Source organism: Anolis carolinensis, chromosome 6 (assembly GCF_035594765.1).
Source record: "Anolis carolinensis isolate JA03-04 chromosome 6, rAnoCar3.1.pri, whole genome shotgun sequence".
Taxonomy (NCBI): Eukaryota; Metazoa; Chordata; class Lepidosauria; order Squamata; family Dactyloidae; genus Anolis; species Anolis carolinensis.
Window position 1 is genome coordinate 58,412,689 of NC_085846.1, and position 22,255 is coordinate 58,434,943.

The 22,255-nt window shown below is 38.1% G+C and overlaps 1 protein-coding gene across 1 annotated transcript in view; it reads right to left on the reverse strand.

The window, feature by feature from the left end:
- bmper (BMP binding endothelial regulator) overlaps positions 1 to 22,255 on the reverse strand; it is a 208,335-nt gene that overhangs the window by 115,148 nt on the left and 70,932 nt on the right. Inside the window, exon 7 of the mRNA XM_003222264.4 lies at positions 2,783 to 2,882. Coding sequence (XP_003222312.2) covers positions 2,783 to 2,882 — 100 coding nt within the window. The remainder of the gene's footprint in view (positions 1 to 2,782; positions 2,883 to 22,255) is intronic.

Consider the following 22,255-nt stretch of genomic DNA (forward strand, 5'->3'; position numbering starts at 1 on the left):
ATTTTCCAAAGGTTAAATTAATTGGTTATAGAATAATTTATAACAAAAAACAATAAAGATATAATATACAGATTATCTACACAAGCCCAAAAACTTGGACTCACTCTTTTTTCTTGAGGTTTCAAAAACTTGGACTCACTCTTTTCTAGAGGTTTCAAAAAGCTATAACATTTAAGATCCCCTCCATACAACCTTCCCCGTCCTTTAAGAATTCAAATAAAAATAAAAATTACATAAAAGACACATTTAACCTATCCCCTTTCAGGACAGGTTATCTATCAAAATGATATAATGTACCTCAATTCTAATTGCTTTAACTTTTGTTAAATATAAACAAATCTAGTTAAAATTAACACCTACACACAAATGATATTAGTAGAAATTAAACATATGCTATAATTCATTCTTATAATTTCATATTTTATTTCCCATTTCAGTATTCCCCCCATGCTGTTCAACATTTACATGAAACCGCTGGGAGAGATTATCCGGAGTTTTGGAGTTTGGTGTCAAATTTATTCTGATGACACCCAACTCTATTACTCCTTTCCACCCAATGGCAATGCCAATGCCAATGCCAAAGCCAATGCCAAGGGGAAGGGAGGGAGGGAGGGAAGGAAAGAGGAGGAAGATAAAGAAGGAAAGGAAGGAAGAAAGGGGAAGGAAAGGGAGGCAAGAATGGGAAGGAAAGGGAGGCAGGAAAGGGAAGGATGGGATGGAAGGAGAGGGGAAGGAAGAAAGCCTAGAGTCACCAGCCTCAGCATGAATCATAGAATCATAGAATCATAGAATAGTAGAGTTGGAAGAGACCTCATGGGCCATCCAGTCCAACCCCCTGCCAAGAAGCAGGAAATCGCATTCAAAGCACCCCTGACAGATGGCCATCCAGCCTCAGTTTAAAAGCCTCCAAAGAAGGAGCCTCTACCACAGTCCGGGAGAGAGTTCCACTGCCGAACAGCTCTCACAGTGAGGAAGTTCTTCCTGATGTTCAGGTGGAATCTCCTTTCCTGTAGTTTGAAGCCATTGTCCTGCGTCCTAGTCTCCAGGGCAGCAGAAAACAAGCTTGCTCCCTCCTCCCCATGACTTCCCCTCACATATTTGTACATGGCTATCATGTCTCCTCTTAGCCTTCTCTTCTGCAAGCTAAACATACCCAGCTCTTTAAGCTGCTCCTCAGAGGGCTTGTTCTCCATACCCTTGATCATTTTAGTTGCCCTCCTCTGGATGCTTTCCAGTTTGTCAACATCTCCCTTCAACTGCGGTGCCCAGAATTGGACACGGTATTCCAGGTGTGGTCTGACCAAGGCAGAATAGAGGGGTAGCATGTCTTCCCTGGATCTAGATGCTATACCCCTATTGATGCAGGCCAAAATCCTGTTGGCTTTCTTAGCAGTCGCATCACATTGTTGGCTCATGTTTAACTTGTTGTCTACAAGGACTCCAAGATCTTTTTCACATGTACTGCTGTCTAGCCAGGCGTCCCCCATTCTGTATCTTTGCATTCCATTTTTTCTGCCGAAGTGAAGTATCCTGCATTTATCCCTGCTGAACTTCATTTTGTTAGTTTCGGCCCATCTCTCTAGTGTGTTAAGATCGTTATGAATTCTGCTCCTTTCTTCTGGAGTGTTGACTATCCCTCCAGTCCTTGTTCCAGTCCTTGATGGCAGTGGCGGTAACAGGGTCCAAGTACTGATTCTCCATTGAGTCCTTGGTGGATAAGGGCCCACTCTCTCCAGAAAGAGCCCTGAGCTACTCTCTGTGGGGTCTGGAGGCCACCCTGCCTACTGGTGGTGCCTCCGCGCCCCTAGGCCACACTCTATGGGACCCCCACTGCCATCACCACCAAGCTGTTCTTCAAGGAGAGCCTTGTAACACTGCTGACGCTGCCCTCCTGGGTCTGCCCCACAACCCCTTCCACCACCACCGCCAACAGGGCCCCTGCCCTCCTTCACTGCCCCACTTGCGGCAACGGCGCTTCTGGCAGTGGTGCTTCTGACATTTCAACAGTGGGTGAGCAACCAGCCAACTGGGCGTCCTTCCCCACTGCCATTTGCTTGGAGGGGGAGGGAAGCACAGAGCCACAGACTGTGCTTCATGAAGCTCTAAGGGCTCCATGGAGCATAGTTTGAGAACCAATGATTTAAAGCTTTGACTATGTTTAGAATTAATCTGGCTGCACTTCTTTACCCACTGTTGCGTGCATTCAAGTAATTTCTGGTTTATGGTGGCACTAAAGCAAACCTATCATGACATTTTCTCTTGAGGGATTAGCCATTGCCCCCTCTGAGGCTGAGAGAATGTGTTTTGTCTAAGATTAGCCAATTAGTATATATGGCCAAATAGGAATTTGAACCCTAGTCTCCATTTGGAGCTCAACACTCAAACCACTACACCATGTCTGTTCTCTGATGGTGCAACTTGGATTCATCACACAAAGTAGGATGCTTGCAAGTTAGGCCTGGCAAAGAAATTTGAGTAGCTTACTCATTAAGTAGGAATGGATCTTTGAGGCCTGACAAAAATCTATTGTACAGCTCACAGCTGAATAAAACAAGTATAAATGACCAAAACAGACTTATTGATAAAAATAGAATAAATTATTAGAATAACAACAATAGCAGTGACAAGAATAACTATGATGATGCAACAAGGTTCATATAACTATATACTATATCATAAAAAAGATTCACTTTCATATTTCTGTTTATAGCTTCTGTTAAACAACGTAACACTTAGAAATTCACATTGCACATGCAATACATATGTGAGAACAATCACTCACCCAAACATTTTGGACAACATTGTCCAGAAGGAGTGTGACTAAGATGCTGAGGACATGAAAGAACGGGACATACTTCTTGTATGCACTGTGTCCTGCCCCCCTAAAAGAAAATGAGGCAGTTAGAAAATGCAGACATGTTCTTGTGACAACATAAAATGCAACCTAGTCTAAACAATATGTTTTTTTAAAGATGCCAACTTTAATGTTTGGGCAACCCATGCTACATTCTTCCGGATACCTCCAGGACAATATGTAAATCGCACCTAGGTAAATCATATCCAGCACTAAAGAAATATTAATTTTTCTATCTCTTATAAATGTATTATCCATTGTTTCTTATATTTTACAAAATTTATTCCACAGTTTCTATTTTACATGATTTATTCTGGTTTTGCTACTCATGTGGCAGAAACAAAGAAAAGAACCCCACACATCCAACCATTGGAATTTGTGTTAGGCCTGGAAGAAAGCACAATCAGAGAACAAAGTATTCTGAAAGTACAACATATCTGGAAAGATACAATTATAAAGAAACTGCATCCTAAACCATTATCCTTTTCTGTATTTATGGACAATTGTGGTATAGGCACATATGGTACATACACAGAGATGGAGATGGAGATGGAGATAGAGGGGGAGAGAGAGAGGGGGGGGGAGGGAAGATTTCTATATGCAAGCTGAAATAATATTTAATGACAGTTTAAGACTAATTTGCCTAGGCACAATCTGAACTCTGCTTAGGTCAACCACATTTCAGATGTTTTTAATTACCCCAACTGTAGCTATACATGAATGTTGTGCTATTTGTTCATAGATCCAGGTACAAAATAATCCTACAGAGGGAAATGGTAGAGTTGGGTGGCAGGCCCAACGTCCTAATATTTAAATGACCAGTATCTGTAGAATCTACATACTTTAATGTGAACAACACACAATAGCCTAAATCCTAGTAGACCTGACTTACCATTTAAAACCAACCAATATAATGACAGTTAGTCTTCTATATATACCAAGCTATGACCCATTTCTCCCAAAACTCCCAAAATACACATAGAATAGGAGGACCCTTCATGAACTAACACAATGCAAGCAATATTGTGCATAAAGAGAAAAAGAGGATTCTACTCCCACAGAAATATCAGTCTAAACAATTTCTTTTAGGGTGGCGAACTGTGGTCCTCCTCCTTTTTATTTTAAAAAATGATGAAGATAACCAAGGGTCCAAGCCTAAATATAAATTAGCATGGGTCAGAGAGATGTATCTATTTCTATCAAAACTATTTTGTGACTATCCGAAGGACTCAAATAAATTCATAGTTTTAAAGAGAAAAAATGTTCCAGATAATCTCATTGAAACTTCCTGTGTAGTCTATAATTCAAAGTAGCAGAACTCAACACTAGATTGTTGATAAAGGAAAGAATTATGAGTTGTCCACAATGACACATAGGCAGAATGCCTCTTTGTACTCTCTTGAGATACAAGAAACATTAAGCCAACCTTTCCAGAGCACATAGGACAAAGCTTTGTTGTATAGGGAGCTGACCAACATACTTTACAGGCAGCAACAAAAAATTAAAGTAATGCAATACCTTTACTGCACATATACTGTAACAAGATTTTTAGGGACCAAACTTTCCAAAAAGAAGGGCTCTTCTATTTTTCTCCCAACATGGCTCAAGAGGTGCTAATTAAACATCTTGAATCAGGCCTATGCTCATAATCCTTTCAATTAATCATCTAAGGATACAAAGCATATTGTGGTCTGAAACCATTGTTATAAATTATCAATCAATCAATCAATCAAATTGTCATTCTGCCAGTCTAGGCTTGACATGTTTATCATAAAGCAATTTATACCCAAACAAGAAATATATAAAAACATATATTTGTTATGAAAGAGGAAAGAAGAACATGTATGCATTTATAACAGTTTGCAACCTGATACTATTTTAATACCTCTACTTTCCATATACATATTTTTGCCAGTCCGTACAACATGTAGATGGTCCCAGGGCAAAAAAAATCAGGGATACTTCTTAATTCCAGCATAATGGCTGCCATGCCAAGCTTTGTAATGTCCTGTCAATAACTTCCATCTATATGCTTATACTGATTCATTGTGTTGTTTCACTGCGTGATTGTCATATGCATTTCTGGACCACTGTGGGCACACTTTAGGGTTCAACCCCTAGTCATATGAGGCTCAGGGTGCATCTACATGGGTCCCTAAATCCAAGGCTGGTGCAGAGTAGCAATACTGTCAGAGTGGCTACACCGTCTATCTTCATCCCACAGTGGTGGAAGGGTAGAGTTTGGACTGTACAACCTTGGCTGTCCTCCTCACTATTGCCTGATGGCCTGTGAGCTGGCCACACTGCCCAGCAGTGGCCAGAAGCTCCATAGTTATCTCCATAGTGACTGGAAGATGATACAGGGCCAATCCATTCCCCTTTTCCTGCTCTGCCAAGCACAGGGAAAATATGATAGGTGACACTGGATGGTGTGGTTCATCTGTCCAGACTTATCTCAAAGTTCACCAAAACTCTAGAGCATTCATAGAATCATAGAATCAGAGTTGGAAGAGACTTCATGGGCCATCCAGTCCAACCCCCTGCCAAGAAGCAGAAAAATCCCTGCTTCTTGGCAGGAATATTCCCCAACTTGGCAGGAAGCAGGAATATTCCCCAACTTTACATAACAGGTAAACTCATTTTACCCTGCATTATGAACTGGAAGTCCTTGGACATTGTTTGGACATCAGGAGCAACATCTGTTCCAATGCAGGGCCTGTCCTGTGTGACAGAGGCCCCTTCCACACAGCTGAATAAAATCCCACATGTTCTGCTTTGAACTGGAATATATGGCAGTGTGGACTCAGGTAACCCAGTTCAAAGCAGATACCGTGGGATTTTCTGCCTTGATTTTCTGGGTTATATGACTGTGTGGAAGGGCCCAGTGGAGGGCAAAACCGGAATGTTTTTTACTGCAGTTGTGCACATGGCTGATTTTAAATAAAATGTAGAAACTTCAGTCACCCCTTCAAATGCATATATGGTAATCCCAATGCATATAGCTTTGCAGCCACAGACTATTATAATGAAACCAAAGGCATTTCCCTCCGCTACAAATCCTTCCTCAGCAAATCTTTTCTCTTTTTTTCCATTACTCTGTCTCCTATACTTTAATTGAGCACTATGGAATTGTTTGCCTTAATGAACTATGGATTACAATAAGCTGTCAATACACACAGCCACATCCAGCACACATACTTCCGCTTAAAGAACATTTGCATTCCACACTTATCGCTGATATAATCTCCGGAAAGACAGGATTTCACACATACCACTTCCTTCAGTACAGCTATCAAAGGGCTGCTTTAACAGGAAATCCTGCTTGTTCTTCGAAATATGCAGACATAGGAGATTGGAAATATTAAACCTCATGCAGTAATAGGTATACTTAGTAAAAGTCTGAGAACATTTGCAGCAAACTTCACTAAACTAAAGCATATTTACAGAAACACAATATTCATATGCTTTTTAAAAAAAGGCTGTGCAGTATCAGTATCAGTGGTACTGTTACAGATACAGATTCAGGAAATATGTTTGATCCATGTATAATAATATGTAAAATCTGATAATGCAGACATGACTACTTAAGTTGTTAATCTCAAACAATTGTTCCTTCATGTCAATAAACCACTCCTTCCTTTATGTGTTTTAGCTTCATCATAAATTCTCTTAGGATCACAGTAATATGGTAATGTGTAAAATGGAGTTTGTTTAAATTGCAATAAAAGCTAACCAAATGATTGCAGCGTAAGCACACTCTTAAATCAATGAGATCCTAAAGGCTTAAATTCCTTAGGATTTTATGTTCTAATTAAAATCATAATTGTGCCCATGTGGAACATAATGTTCTATTAACAAGGGCTATTACACACCAGAGATAATGTAGGACAGATTTAATATAAAGGGTGGCTCCTACAGTTTTCATTGCCACTCCAAAGAGGTCTACGTAGGCAAGAGCTGAGTTAGAAAGCAAATGGTTTGGCCAATTTAGAGAGCAGAGTTTTACAGGACATTCCTCAGCTCAATTATTTTTCTTTTTGTTATGTGACATAGTAACAAAATGCTATCCTGCTATACAAAATCTACAAGTCTTGTGTGAACTGCCATTATCATTTTATTATATGGTTTTACTTTACAGAGAACTAGAAATCAACATCACCACATTCTCAAAATAAAGGTGTCAATGTCTGCCTAAAGCCATTTGATTCTCCCATTTTAGTGAGGGAACCATGGCCTTTTATATGCTATATGACAAGCAGATGTTCCCCAGATGCAGATTTCCCCCACGACTATAACTGTGGAATAAAGTTACTTCTTTTGCATTTTCTCTGCCTTAGAATTCTTTACCCCTTTGTTTAAAGGAAAGGGGGAATCTATGTAGAAAAATGCCTGATAACTTTTCACATGATCTATCACAAAAGTCCCAGAACTAAAACAAGATATTTTCTCATCAATTCTTTGTCACTTTGCTATCTCAACTTTTAGGCTACAAAAATGAGTTCCACACCCAAAACAAAATGGACTGGGTCCAAGTGGATTGAGTCAAGTAGTCCCCACTGTATAAATGGGACACAAGTTAGTCGGGACTAACCACACAGAATGACTTCAATGGGATGTAAGTACAATTAGCACAGTGGGAGTCCAATCCAATATAAATATGACTTGTTGCATGGTCTCTAATTTATTCTTTGTTGTTCCACATCCAGAACATCTTCCTGTTTCTTGTTATCATGTCTTTCCCTTCTATTCACTATCTCACTTTTCTTCATTCTCAGCCAACAATAAGATGTAGGTTCTTAGTATAAGATCTACATTTCTAATTGTGAAGTTTGAAAATATAGTTATGTGACAACATATCTTCTCTATTCCAGTAGGCAAAATTTATGAAATTAGATGAAAGTTAAATGGTAAAACTATTTCTTCAAACTCCTTTATTCAGCTGGAAAAAGAGTGTTTCAAATGTTTTCAAGGGAAGAGTCAGAAGGTTAGAAAGGAGATTCTCATTTCCTTAAACTATTGAACACTTGTTCAACATAAACTAATTTCTCTCCTTTATTTCTCAGCCATGCTGTTCTCAGCTGTATAAACTGTTGGAGTTTATCAACTGGGTTTACACAAATTTTTATGTGGTGGTACCAGTCAATCTTTTAACAAAGAATAAGAAAATGTAATCTGAAAGTGAAGATTGCCTTCATGGCCAGACCATAACTATAGGCCACTGGTTAGCAGACGAAATACCGTATACCCACAATGACAAAATAATAGCTGCTGCTGCACAAAAAGCAGGTTTAACATGGAGCCAAGTGCCATGTTTATTTAGATATGTGCTTCACTGCTCTTCTAAGTGGAAGCTGATGACAGATATGTTTTTAAGGAAAAAATATTAACTCTAGAGATGTCCACATCTGTTCTTTTTCAGTCAAGCCTTGCAGAATCACACCTCATTTTTCAACAGCAAAGAGTTACTTTTTTTTAATACAGACCATCTAAAAATACTGGTATAAATTACTGGTACCAGTGCCTGGCAGCTTTATTATAATGCTTCTAAACCATTGTGGTTCTGGACAATCATGGTCATTTCATTTGTGAGGTTTCCACCTGCATATTGATATTGATAGCAGCATTTCAACTTATCTCGAACTCCATAAATAATTTTAATCATTTTCGATCATCTTCAAAGCAGCTTTCCTGTCAAAGTACACTGTCCAAAGAAAAGCTTAGAACAGATAATTTTGAAGGGAAAATTATTCTCAGAATCCTGCAGGCAGCATGTTATCTGGGTTGTTCTCAATATTTGTAATATCTCCCCAAAAGTAACATCTTAAAGTTTTACTTCAAGTAAATCCAAATATTTAAATAAGGATGTGATTGTGCACCAGTAATTTGCAGTCTACTCAGAAAGAACCATCTAGACCTATTGATTTTGTCCATCCTTTAAAACATCCCCCTTCGTGGCTTTTTCTTCTTTTTCCCCCTATGGGCTTGTCTACATAGGCTCAATAGCCTGCGCTCAGTGTGTAGACACTTCTGGCACTCCCACAATGTTTACGTAAATCAGGTTAACCCTGTGATGTTTAACCAGGCTTAGTCCCACACTAACAGCAGTTAGGAAATGATTTGGAGTTTGCCTCAAACCCAGGAGTATCTCACAGCTTAGGCAGTGTGGACAGCAGGGCAGGGACCAACTCGGAGCAATACACTGTCCACACGTGCTCATCAAACAGCTGCAGAGCTTCATGGGTGTTTCTGGTTGTCGCATGCAGATATCAGCAGAGGTTCTTACATAACCAAGGAGAAGGAGGGTGGCTTTGATGTCAGAACAGTGACCACAATTGCCAGGAGTTCTCACAGTCATCTATAGCCATATGGCAGTAGTGGTGCTCACAAGGATGGTAAGATGATGGTCCAGTAAGGCTGAAATGGTCTTGGCTCGGTTGAACTGTCTGGACTCCACTTCAACATCAATATGGGTTGCGGGCAGACTGTGTGGCCACCTTCAAGGTCAGTCCAGAGCATTTCTGCTCTGGGCTGACCCTAGAATAAGCAGTCAGTGCAGATGAGTTCTTTGTCTATGACAGTTACTCAATCATGGGCAATAGCTTTAATCAAGATCTGCTACATCCTTTCTTCATCAAATGTAAGATTTTAAGGAAACAGTACCATTTCATTTCCATTACATCCAAATTAGGAAAAGGAATATGCTGCTACAGTGAAATAAATATAAAGGTTCTTCAGCTGAAATATCTCATATTGGCACATTAAGAAAAATGTTACAATTTTTTTTGGAACTTTGTACATTTCTATATCCCTGCTAGCTTTCCCCTAATGCAAAACTGGAACGGATTTCCTCAGGCAAAATACTGAAGGAATCTTGAGGGAAAGCTAAAGAATTGTATTCCTCAATAATGTTTATTTCCCAATAATGCCTTTTCTAGTATGTTCTCAGTGATGCTTTTTCTGTTATGATAACTTACAAGTCTTACAAAGTCTTCTGCAAGTCTTACAAAAATAATTTCACCTTATAATACTCTCATTAACCAAAATTGTTCTTAAATATTCTTCCTTACTGTATTCACTTTCTTCTTCCATACTGTAATACAAACAAAGAAGTCTGATTATGTTTTCTAAAACAAAAATCCATCTCTGCGAATCCCAACCCATTAGATAAGTACAATGAAACTTTGTTAGAATAAAATCTCCAACAGGAAATTTCGTAATGCAGGGAATTCTCATGAAGAATTTTGACTTATTTCCAATGTATTTCACAGGCAAGGCTAAATTCAGTCTGGTGTAAACAGGGGCTACTCCAAAGAAACAGTTTTGAATCAATACCCACTTTCCCTGTTACTCTCTCCTTATCTTCCCACTGTCACTAAATTAAACAAAGAAAGAGAAAAATGTGTAACGTAGGAAAAAAACGCTCAAATTCATTAAGATGCCAATAAAGTGCTCACTCTTCAGGTAAACACTGCCTACAAATCGTATCTTGCATCCATTAGATTTCCAATTCTTAGAAAGAAGCCTTTTCCTGAAAGTAAATCTCATAAATTAAACATAATGAAGTAGCAGATGTCTAGCTATTTTTAAGCCCAGAGAAACATTTAAGAAATTGTCATTCAGCATATAGTAAGAATTGCTAAAACATCTGCCACAGATCCATTGGGTATTAAAAGATGCAGTATTTAACCACAGGGAGGATGGGGGGAAATGAGAGACCGTGGTAAATACAAAAGGAGGCCTTCAGCAAGCCTAAAGGGGGGAAACCTGTAGCTTAGTGCTGCCTGCTCCACTGAGTGCTTTAGTCATCCTATGAGCAACAGACACATGTGAACCAGGACTACGACCTTGCTCATCAACATTTCAGGTCTGAGTCCATGCCTTCCAATATCTGGCTTACATTTTCTCATTGAATACAATATCTTTCAGAGAGCAATGAATGCTCTCTGAATCAGACAAAATGAGACACTAACTGAAAATAGTTTACTTAAGCATTGTTAGTGTACTTGTCCATCTAGGACCATACTATTGAGTACTGTCACAACCAGATAGTTTCCAGGTCACTTGCTAACTGATTCTTTTATACTTAAGACACAAGGGATGGGAATTAGATTTTCTCTGTGATAAAACATGTGTCCACACTTCGCACAAAAATTTCTACTTGAAGAGAACATGCAAAAGATTTTTCAAACAAAACAGAATCTACTCTTTGGACAAAACTGCTTGTTATATTACAAGATAAAATACTTCTTTTTTGCTGTTTTGTTCACTGGTTCTTGCATAGAATAATCAACTACAAATGACGGTGTTTGATAAAGTTATTGCATAATATTTCACCAAATTTTTGTGAAATGTACATTAACAGTTTTATATAAAGTGATGAAATGGAATAATTTCAGACTATTATACTAAAGATGACTAATTTACAAGACAGGACAGGAAATGATATTCTATGAAAACATAAGAGACTAGCCATTGCAACATGAAATGTACTTTTTCATTCTCAGGCTGGCTATCTGCCTGATTTGACAAGAACTTCAAAAGAGAAGGATAAAGTGTGAAGCATAGAATGGGAAAGGGACTCTTTCATTCCTACAACAGGGCAAGAAGCAACTAAGTAAAAGGAACTATGGAGTAGACAATGAATGTCTATACTTTTGGGAAAGGTAGGAGAAGAGCATTTCCATGGAAGAAAGGTTCGTGTTCAAGCACACCTCGTTGTTGGGTGCCTACTTTATGATTATTACAAAAAGATATAATATAAAAAGAGTTTAGTCATACGGCCCTTCATTATTAGGAAACATGCAAACATATTCCTTTTCTTCTTTCTTCCTCTCCATCAACAGCAAAATGAATACAACAGAGACCTCCAAATTTTCAATATTCCATTTCATTGCTCTTAGTTTAGATTAGTTTCAGAAAAGGGTTAATGATGGCACCTGTCACTTTTTACACACGTTGACTAGGACTTAGTTCATAGATACTAAATCTGAAGTATTTTCTGCAGGCATGAAGTTTGAAAACTGCAAAGCTGTAGTTACAATATGTAATTCAGTAGAGCAACAAATTCAAAAAGGTTTTTGAAGCTGTACTTTTAAAATTGCTGCACTGCTCAATGGTGGACTCCTGAGCAGAAAAAAAATACTACAGTACCGTATTTATGATATATTGCAAGCATCTACTGTAGGATAAACAAGAAGAAAAAGACTGGTCTTATCCTAATTAAGATAAAGGCTTTCTGAATTCATTTAAGACAGACAAAAATTTATGTTTAATCCTACATCTTTATTCAGAAATCTTACTTTTCCTTAAATATCTTAAATAATAAATGAAAGTGTTATTATATTGATCTTATCCATTTTTATCTCATAAAACATCTGCTTTGTTTTTATTTGCTTCTAGGTTCACAGTGAAACTAATGATTTAAATTTTGTATGTTTTTTCCCATACCCAAGAAATGTAATAAAATATAGGCTGCAATTCTATCTACAGTCTTCTGGAAGAATGGCCCAAATAATACATTGGGATACATAAAACAGCACATGTAAATGTTTACAAGAATGCAAGTGAAGGTCCTTAGACATTCACTGAACAGTGTAACTTCCCGGATAATATAATTATGTTTATTAGGGTTAAAAATGGCCCCAAACCTCATATAGAAGATACTGACTAGTTAACGGTGCATATTTGTTTCTTATTTGCACTCAGTAATGGGCAGAGATAAATCCATCCTGAATAAAAGGCATCACATTTTCCTTCAAAATCTCCTTGACAAACTGGTCAGAGTTGGACCTTCTGTCTACCACTGATTTTGGGCTATCTATACTGAAGTAAGTGGCTTGTAATTTTACTCTTAACCTTCTAGTCACTCCTCAATAGATTTTATGTATTTCTCATATGCCTCTTCACTCATGAGTTCATCACATTCTAAAGGATTATCCACAGTCATCTTAATAAACCAACCATCTTGGTAACAAGATTTGTTGACAAGTCCTGGATCATCTGCAAGGGCAGTGTTAATTTCTGTAACATCTCCAGTGAGTGGGGAGTAGAGTTCACTAGCTGCATTCACACTTTCCAAAACTCTAAACTCAGGAGGGATGTCAAAATTTCCAAGAAGGAGTGAAATGCACCTGACAATAAACGAAGCAGAGAATGATTAACATTACAAACAACTGTAAGTCTAAGGTAAGTAACCTGGAAGTACATGCACACTATGCTGGAAGAGACATTCCAACTACGGAACTGTAGTTATCTCACAGGCATTAGAAATATACCACTGTAACTTGCCCTAAGTACAAGAGACATAAGACAGCAGCCTAGGCCTTTCCTCTTGGCTTTTGAATGGCAGAATGTGATTCATTCCCTACTTTAAAGTATGTGTTTTTCAAACTGTCACCGAAACCTAGCGGTAGTAAAAGACAGAGCTGTGCGAGTGATGCAGGAAAAGCAGTTCACTAATATTCCAACTCCCTCTATGTTCCTTTTGTTTTTGCCTTTAATAAGGCCCTGGAAAGAAATAAGGACAAAACCCATAAAATCTTTTCGGATATATATTTCTTTCATTAAATGAGTAATAAAACTGTTAAGTATGCTCAGCAACAACAAAAAATGAAGCGCCAAATTTGGGAGTCATGCACAATGACTACAAAACAATTCTGTAATAAGAGAAAGTGTCTGGCTGTTTAATATAGGTATACAGGGATTCTTTAAAACAATAAAACATGGAAGGCACTCTCCCTCATCAGCTTTCTTTTTAATTTGCTTTAAATTTAAGCAAGCAACAGCAGATGACTCAAGAACTAATCTTGAACTTATACTGGCAATTAAATACAGCATTTGCTTCCTTCTGCTCTTAACCCCCACCCCAAATGACAAGTATGCACATAAGCTTCATCTTATTCAAATGATGAAAAACATTCACTTTACATACTTCTGAAGCTTCAGTTCAGATGGCCCAAATATTCCAGCAAATTTTCCATAATCAACCAAGCCCCATATGCAGCAGAGATTTTGATAGGATTTGGCACATTCCAAGACAGCAAATTTACCTTCTCATTGTCATTTTTTCAACTTTATGATCTTTCAGCATTCTTTATATTTTACTTTCTCAATCCTTAGCCATTCCCTGGTAACTTTCAGTTTTGGCAGAGGTACAATTATGCCCGTTATTCCCTTGAGAACCAGGTAGTTTCTAATGAAAGCCACTAGGTGGTGCCAGAAAACAGAAAGGTTGGCACTATCATCAAAGCATTTCCAGTTTTTCAGCCTTGATTCTAAAACCAACACAGTGCAACTTTGATTGCTGCAATATATTCACAAAATACAATACTGATCTTTGCAACAATAATAATAAAAACTTGGAGCCATGCTTCATACAAATCATTCAGTGCAATCCTACATCTTAGTTTCTCAATATACCTCTTTACTAATTACAACAAATCAGCCTTTTTGTTCCCTTACCAGAAATCCAGGAATAAAAAATATACGTAAGGACTAATAACAGAATTAATTAATCCAACTGTTAGGACCATTGGTTTAGATAGTTCAGATAGTGTTAGTATTATATGATAATTTAGAAAATATGTGGCAGATGGCTTTTGGAATACACTAAATACCATTTGAACAAATGAAATTGATATATTTACTTTTCCCAATGTTTTTACATCAAATTATCTGTAAATATACCAGTCCATCACATCTAAGGACCCTTCTACATTGCCATGTAAAATCCAGATTATCTGCTTTGAACTGGAGTATATGATATGGCAATGCAGACTCGTAGAATCCAGTTCAAAGTAGATAATGTGGATTATCTGCTTTGATAATCTGGATTATATGGCAGTGTAGAAGGAGTCTTAGACTCTACACCACTGCTTCTTAAACTATGGGTCCCAACCCAAATGGGGTCCTATTAACTCAATGCTGAAGTCCCAAAAATGTTGTCAATAATAAAAGGTTTATGACTATCATCTATTTTATACATTTACACAAACTTGTTGTGCAATGTTTACAGTGAACTCTGCATACGATGCTTCAGCTGTACTTCATGAAAAGCAAAATTAGCCTTGCTAGCAAGCCTTGAAAATACTGATTCGCTATCAGTAAATGGAAAGGGTGGAAAGGGCTGTGAGTGGAAAAGTTTATGAAGACTTGCTTTACACCACATGCAGGACTTTTCCTACCTTGTACAAAGAGATATTTGTCAGAATGACTATTCCACATAATAAGCCATGGCACTGAGGGGAATCCTGGCTTGTAACGAACAAGCAACACGCCGAAGCACACTGCTTCTTCCCTGCACTTACAAGCAACAACCCGTTTGCATTTGGAAAACGGACAAATCTTGAATTCTTTCTCTGTTCTGTGGTTTACTCAGCAACTCCTACTGAATCAAGTGGCATGCACGGGACTGGCACGGGACTGTTGTCCTCGTGGACAACAAGTTAAAATGAGCCAACAATGTGATGCAGCAGCTAAAAAAGCCAATGGGATTTTGGCCTGCATCAATAGGAGTATAACTTCTAGATCTAGGGAAGACATGCTGCCCCTCTATTCTGCCTTGGTCAGACCACACCTGGAATACTGTGTCCAATTCTGGGCACCGCAGTTGAGGAGAGATGTTGACAAGCTGGAATGTGTCCAGAGGAGGGCAACTAAAATGATCAAGGGTATGGAGAACAAGCCCTATGAGGAGCGGCTTAAAGAGATGGGCATGTTTAGCCTGCAGAAGAGAAGGCTGAGAGAAGACATTATAGCCATGTATAAATATGTGAGGGGAAGTCATAGGGAGGAGGGAGCAAGCTTGTTTTCTGCTGCCCTGGAGACTAGGACGCGGAACAATGGCTTTAAACTACAGGAAAGGAGACTCCACCTGAACATCAGGAAGAACTTCCTCACTGTGAGGGCTGTTTGGCAGTGGAACTCTCTGCCCCAGAGTGTGGTGGAGGCTCCTTCTTTGGAGGCTTTTACGCAGAGGCTGGATGGCCATCTGTCGGGGGTGCTTTGAATGCGATTTCCTGCTTCTTGGCAGGGGGTTGGACTGGATGGCCCGTGAGGTCTCTTCCAGCTCTATTATTCTATGATTCTATTATTCTATGTTTCGCTGATCCACACTCCAGAACTTGGCTCTCAATGGGGTTAATTAATGGTTTTAAATATGTATGTTATACAATATTTGCAAATAGGGATTTATTGCTGACAGTTTTAGATTATCGGGTTGCTATAAGAAATTTATCAGTTTTTAATATGTTTTAAATTTTTACTTTGTATGTTCTTATTGTATTGTTAGCCACTTTGAGTCTCACCTTGGTGCAGGAGAAAAGCAGGGTAAAATTGACTCAAATAAATAATAAATAAATAATAATATATCAACCCTTTCCACCCCCAACCCCAGGAAGTATTTATGGGCCTCTCTAGGCCTTCCAGTGTGGTTCCATGGTATAGATTTCACTATTATCCACAGTTTCATGTATCTATGGCCCCTTCTATATTGCCATACAATATACACATTTTCTGCTTTGAACTAGGTTATATGGCAGTGTAAACTCATATAATCTGGTTCAAAGAAAATAATGTGGATAAATGATATCTGATTTGATAATCTGGATTATGTGGTAGTGTAAAAGGGGCCTATGAGGGTGGAGTGGGGTCTTGGAACATATCTCCTACAGATACAATTGCCATACTGTATATTTCTTGTTGGAATGCATAACTTATTCAATACATGAAGGAGCACATCTCTCTCTATATGCCTACCCTACTTTGTTTTCAGCTTGTATTAATACCCTGTGTGAAGGTATGGGAGGGGAACGTCAGCACCCTGGTGATGGAATGCACCCCCTTGGCAGCCTGAAGCCTACTTGGTGCCGACAATCCTTTTATTTTTCATCCCAAGCTCAAATTTGACTTGTGTTGTTGAAGTTTTTGAGTCCTAATTATTTCATTCTAATTTGTGTATATAATGTATTTTATAATGTTTGACTTTTTAATTAATCAACTTCTAATTTATTTGACTACTTAATATGTCTTCCAGTTGTTTGTTTTTAACGTAAACTGCTTATACTGATTTTATTGTAGCATCCCAGAGGTCTTATGATATTGGTTTATTTACAAAAAAAATGAAAATATTTATACTACTGGGAAAATTACAAGCTCAATAATAGACATGCACTATGAACTGGTCTCTGTGACTTAAAATTTTCATGTGTAAACAACAATACAGACAGCTTACATGTGGCATTTAATAAGGCCTACTGTCTTTCATTCTGTCAGCTGGCAAATATATTCTTGAACCAGAAGGAAAATGCAATGTGGAAAAGAAAGATAATTGTTAACTTGAGGACACACATCTGGATCCCTTTGCAACAAATAAAAAACCACACACTGAAAATATACAGCTTGGAAAAGTGGTTCTCCAAGCTGGGGAATTCTAAGAGTATCCTCTCTAATAAACAGTCTTAAAAAGTAATTTTTCCAAGCTCCAAAAGCACACAAAATCAAGAGTGACTGACTAGGAAGGCCATTATATGTCTTTGTATAAATGAAAAATGGAAGATGCCACTAGTGAAAATGTCTCTCTAGCCAACTAACCCTGCCCATAAAAACAAAAAGCAGATTCACTACACTTGAAAACTACTGGCACAGATAATATTTTCAGGCAACACAGAGTAAACATCATTAAACTGCAGCTGAGTTTTCCAGCAATCACATAACAACAAACTACTATGAATAAAAGAAGTCTAGCTGAAAGAAGTGCAACATAGGCAGCAAGAGTTCACACCACGATCTGGCAATATGGTGTGCCAGCACTTTTAAATCAGTTACAAGTTTTTTAAATGACTTACTATATATAATCATGTAAATCTTTTTAAAAGATGACAAATAATCAACCCAAAATACTTATCCACAGATCAATGTAAATATTGTACCTTAAATCGTATCCACTTCTCTGAGTAGAATGGCCAAAAACTAGAACTTACTCCCTCCCAGAACATGCCAAACGAAACATTGACTTTGTCAACTCCAGGCATGGGCAAACTTTGGCCCTCCAGGTGTTTTGGACTTCAACTCTTACAATTCCTAACAGCCTACCTACACCTGGAGAGCCAAAGTGTACTCATGCCTCATCTACTCTTTCCACCATGGTGCTGCTAAAGAACTTTTGAAGTGCCTGAATGAGACAATGGCAACAACGGCCAGTTATTTAGTATTCTTTTCCTTTGTTTCCTCCTTTATATCCTTTATTATATGTCCCTACATTTTACCCACAACTTATTCATGAGTCATATCAAAATCTATCATTCCCCCCACCACCACAAAATGGAAGACTTACACATGAGGTTGACTTATACACAAGCATATATAGTAGATTTTCAATACTATATTATGATCAGGCTATTATATCTATATATATAACATGATAAAGTTGTTTGTGCAGTGACTATAACAACAAAACTAAACATCCCAGAAATACGAAATTTGGCAACACAATGCAAAAGGCTTGCCTCCAGGTTACAACAACACAACCACACCACAAAACCACAATCCGGACCCACAAAACTCACAACAACGCATCATGCGATAACAACACAACTAAACGCCCCGGAAATACAAAACTTGGCAACACAATGCAAAAGCCTTGCCTCCCAGTTGTAACAACACAACCACACCACAAAACCACACAGGACCCACAAAACTCACAACAACGCATTGTGACTATAACAACACAACTAAACGCCCCAGAAATACGAAACTTGGCAACACAACGCAAAAGCCTTCCCTCCAGGTTGTAACAACACAACCACACCACAAAACCACAATCCGGACCCATAAAACTCACAACAACGCATCATGACTATAACAACACAACTAAACGCCCCAGAAATACAAAACTTGGCACACAACTAAACGCCCCAGAAATACAAAACTTGACAACACAACACAAAAGCCTTTTCTCCCAGTTGTAACAACACAACTACACCACAAAACCACAATCCGGACCCACAAAACTCACAAAAACGCATTGTGACTATAACAAATACAAAATTTGACAACACAACTCATCCACCTCCCCAATCCCTACATTCATACTTGGTCTCCAAAAAAACAATTACAATAATAACAATGACAACAACAACAATAAGAATCAACACCATCACAGGCAAGAAACAGCCAGGCACTGAGGCTGAGAGGCCAGTCAGTGCTACACTGGGCCTCCAAAAAACAATACAGTCGCATCTAACTTATCCAACCTTCATGACCACAACAACAACAACAATAATAAACACCTACACAGGTAAAACAAAAAAAAGGACTATTGTACCACAATAAAAATATAAACCGCACTCAGCAGAATCAGACATTACAACTAACAACAAACCAAAGACAACAGGGATCTCAAGCAATTATCAATCAACACAAAAATTGAAGAAGGTAACAGACTTCAAATACTACTACTAATGTGAGTATAAAGAAGGTGGAGGTCACAGCATAAATACAACCTAATGTAAACTGACCAACACCACCAGACTAAGCCACAGCAACGCGTGGCCGGGCACAGCTAGTTCTTATATAAATCCTCTGTTTCAACTATGCAACTGCATCCACATAGGTATTCAGCCAACTGATTATCAGTGAGAGGAAACTGGGGCACGTGATACTAGATTCAACACCTTTCAAAAACAGACTCCTTTTTGTCAGTGTAAGTCCCCTTAATAAATTAGAAGTGAGACTGTATTGATCTAACATTAGCACACAATAGTGGATTTAGTTGTGCATTTAGCCATAGGTTGTTTTTTTTTAAAAAAAGGTTTGATTTACAACATGAAATTATCTTGTTAGAATTGGAATTGGCCCTATGGGACCAAACAAGTGGATGAAGTGTACCACTGGACTACTTTGGTGGCAAATTAATTCAAGAGCTAATTTGAAGAGGGGGGAGTCATTAGAGTGTTCTCTGAACAAAGATCAGAGAAATCTAGTTAATTAATCCATTAAGTAATTGATTTTTTACAGATTTCCCCAACTTGGTTTAGCTCACTAGATTTCCTGATTAATGCCGAGTTAATTAATGTAGGTTACTGGAATCCATTAGGGTGGTGAATCTCCCTGCTATATTTTTAATGAGTTAATTAATTTAGGTCATTGGAATTCATTAGGGTGATGGCTCTCTCTGCTATATTCAGTAAAAGAGTAAGACAGGAAGGACTCAAAAGAAAAAGGATTAGTGTTGGAGGAAAAACATCACATGTTCTAGACAAATTGATCTGCCTGCTCTACCACAGCTTTCTTGAGTAGGGAAACAAACAGAGAAACTTCTGGAGGCCAGAAGTAGAAGAGCTGGGAAGCCATTGAACAGCTGGGTTGCAGAGCAATTGAAGGGAAATGGTAAGAAGGAAAAAAGCAAACCCTGGCCTAGAAATAGAATCAGGCTGGGGTGAGTGATTTGTTTTCTTAGCCATCAAGCAGTAATGCTCTTTTCAGAATATAGGTCCCATCTACCCTGCCATATAAAGCAGCATGAAACTGCATTGCATGGCAGTGTAGATGGGGCCTCAGTCTTTTTAGATCTGACAGATGTCACAGTATTTCTAACGATGACCAGAGGATGAACTGTAACTTTAATCAATCCTCCTCTACTGATTTCTGGTTTCTGCTGAATATAAGATATGGGTTGCTATGAGGTTTCTGGGCTATGTGATAAAACAAGGTATGGTTTATCAAACACTATTATGATTGCAATAAGATATAATGAACTTCTTCAGTATATTTATTGTTATCCATACAGCACTGGGCACTTGGTCAACTGAAACATTTCCATCAGCCCACATTTATTCCTCTGTTGGCTTATCTTTTTCTCTTATTTCGTTACCCTTCCCATTCTGCTTTTCACCTACTTCCTTTCTCAGTTCTCACACACTGTAAGGTACCTACCTTGTAAGATCAGACCCAGGTGTCAATTCCTGCAGCTAGCTAAAAGCATCTTCTCTCAGATCGTCTATATCCTTTTTAAAAGATCTAGTCAAAATATGTTATACTGAATTAAATTAACAAAAAATATGTGCACTCCCACTGATTTTTGCAGATCATAGTTCATGGGAGTGAGGGAGAGAAGATGCCATGATTCTGCAATGCATGAAAATAATCTGCAGTCAGACTTTCATAAACACTGATTCAACCATCTACAGATTCAACCACCCATAGCTTGAAAACATTCCTCTAACAAAAATCTATTACCTGCCTCTCCCTGTGACTTGAGGTGGAATACAACATCATTAAAACAAGAGCTAAAACATCATTTTAAAAAGTACAACAAGATACAGAGTTAAAATACAAATTAAAATCCACTAATAAAATCCAGATTTTTAAAAGCAAGCTTTAACTTTGCCATTTTCTATAAGAGGCACCATTTTTCTACACCATTATATACAACTGGAATTGAGCATCCATGGAGTTTGGTATACACAGCAGGAGAACCAAATCCCAGCAAATACTAAATGTCCGCTGTATATAATTAGATGTACTCAAAACACCATTCCCAGTCAACATGGTACTACAGTCTTCCCATTGCATCTAGGGAATAATTTTCAAAGTTAAAGGAAGCTAACTTTAAATGACAAGTCCCAATTCCATTCTCTTTGAACCTGACAGTTGCTTTTGAAAACTAGTGTTTTAAATGACAAATTACTCAACAATGCCGCAACTAATTAAACAGTATCAATTATTAGTGTTAGTGGAGATAATTTCATTATCCAATTTCTAATGTTTAACATGGTCATATTAATTTTCAAACCTAATGTTCCATGCTCTGCTACTGGAATTTGAGAGCTTGGCCTTAATTATCTTATTGTAATTCTGATTAACTTGAACTATCCCTTCTTTAACCTGCTATCAAATTAGAAGTGTATTCCTAGGCTTTCTTTCCATGTCTTTATTTCTGTCCGCACAAGTCTTCAAGCAAGATAATCCTGTGGGAAAGAACAAAGTGTTTGCAAATGTTGTAGAGGCTTTAAAATATGAATGTATTTATCTTCATGGCTATGATATAGGACACTTATTCTGCAATTACATTGTTTGAAACTGTGGTTGTGTAGCACATTTTCCAGCTATATAAAAAGTGCTTGCTCTTTATGTTGGAAATTCATCATGCTGGGATGTGCCTTCCCCTATCTCTTTCCAGGCGTTGGCTTTCAGATATATGCTAAATGTGTTTTATCTTGCTACAAGAGTAATGTGGTAAATCTGACAGCAACTAGCATGTAGTTGGAAGTGGCACTGCAATACAATATATTTCATCATGCACTTTGCCTTCTCGTGTGACCTGTCCCTGGAAAATATATCCAAAACTGCCGTCTGCAAGCCAGAAGGATCCTAGACTCATCATAAAACGTTTTACAAACAAAG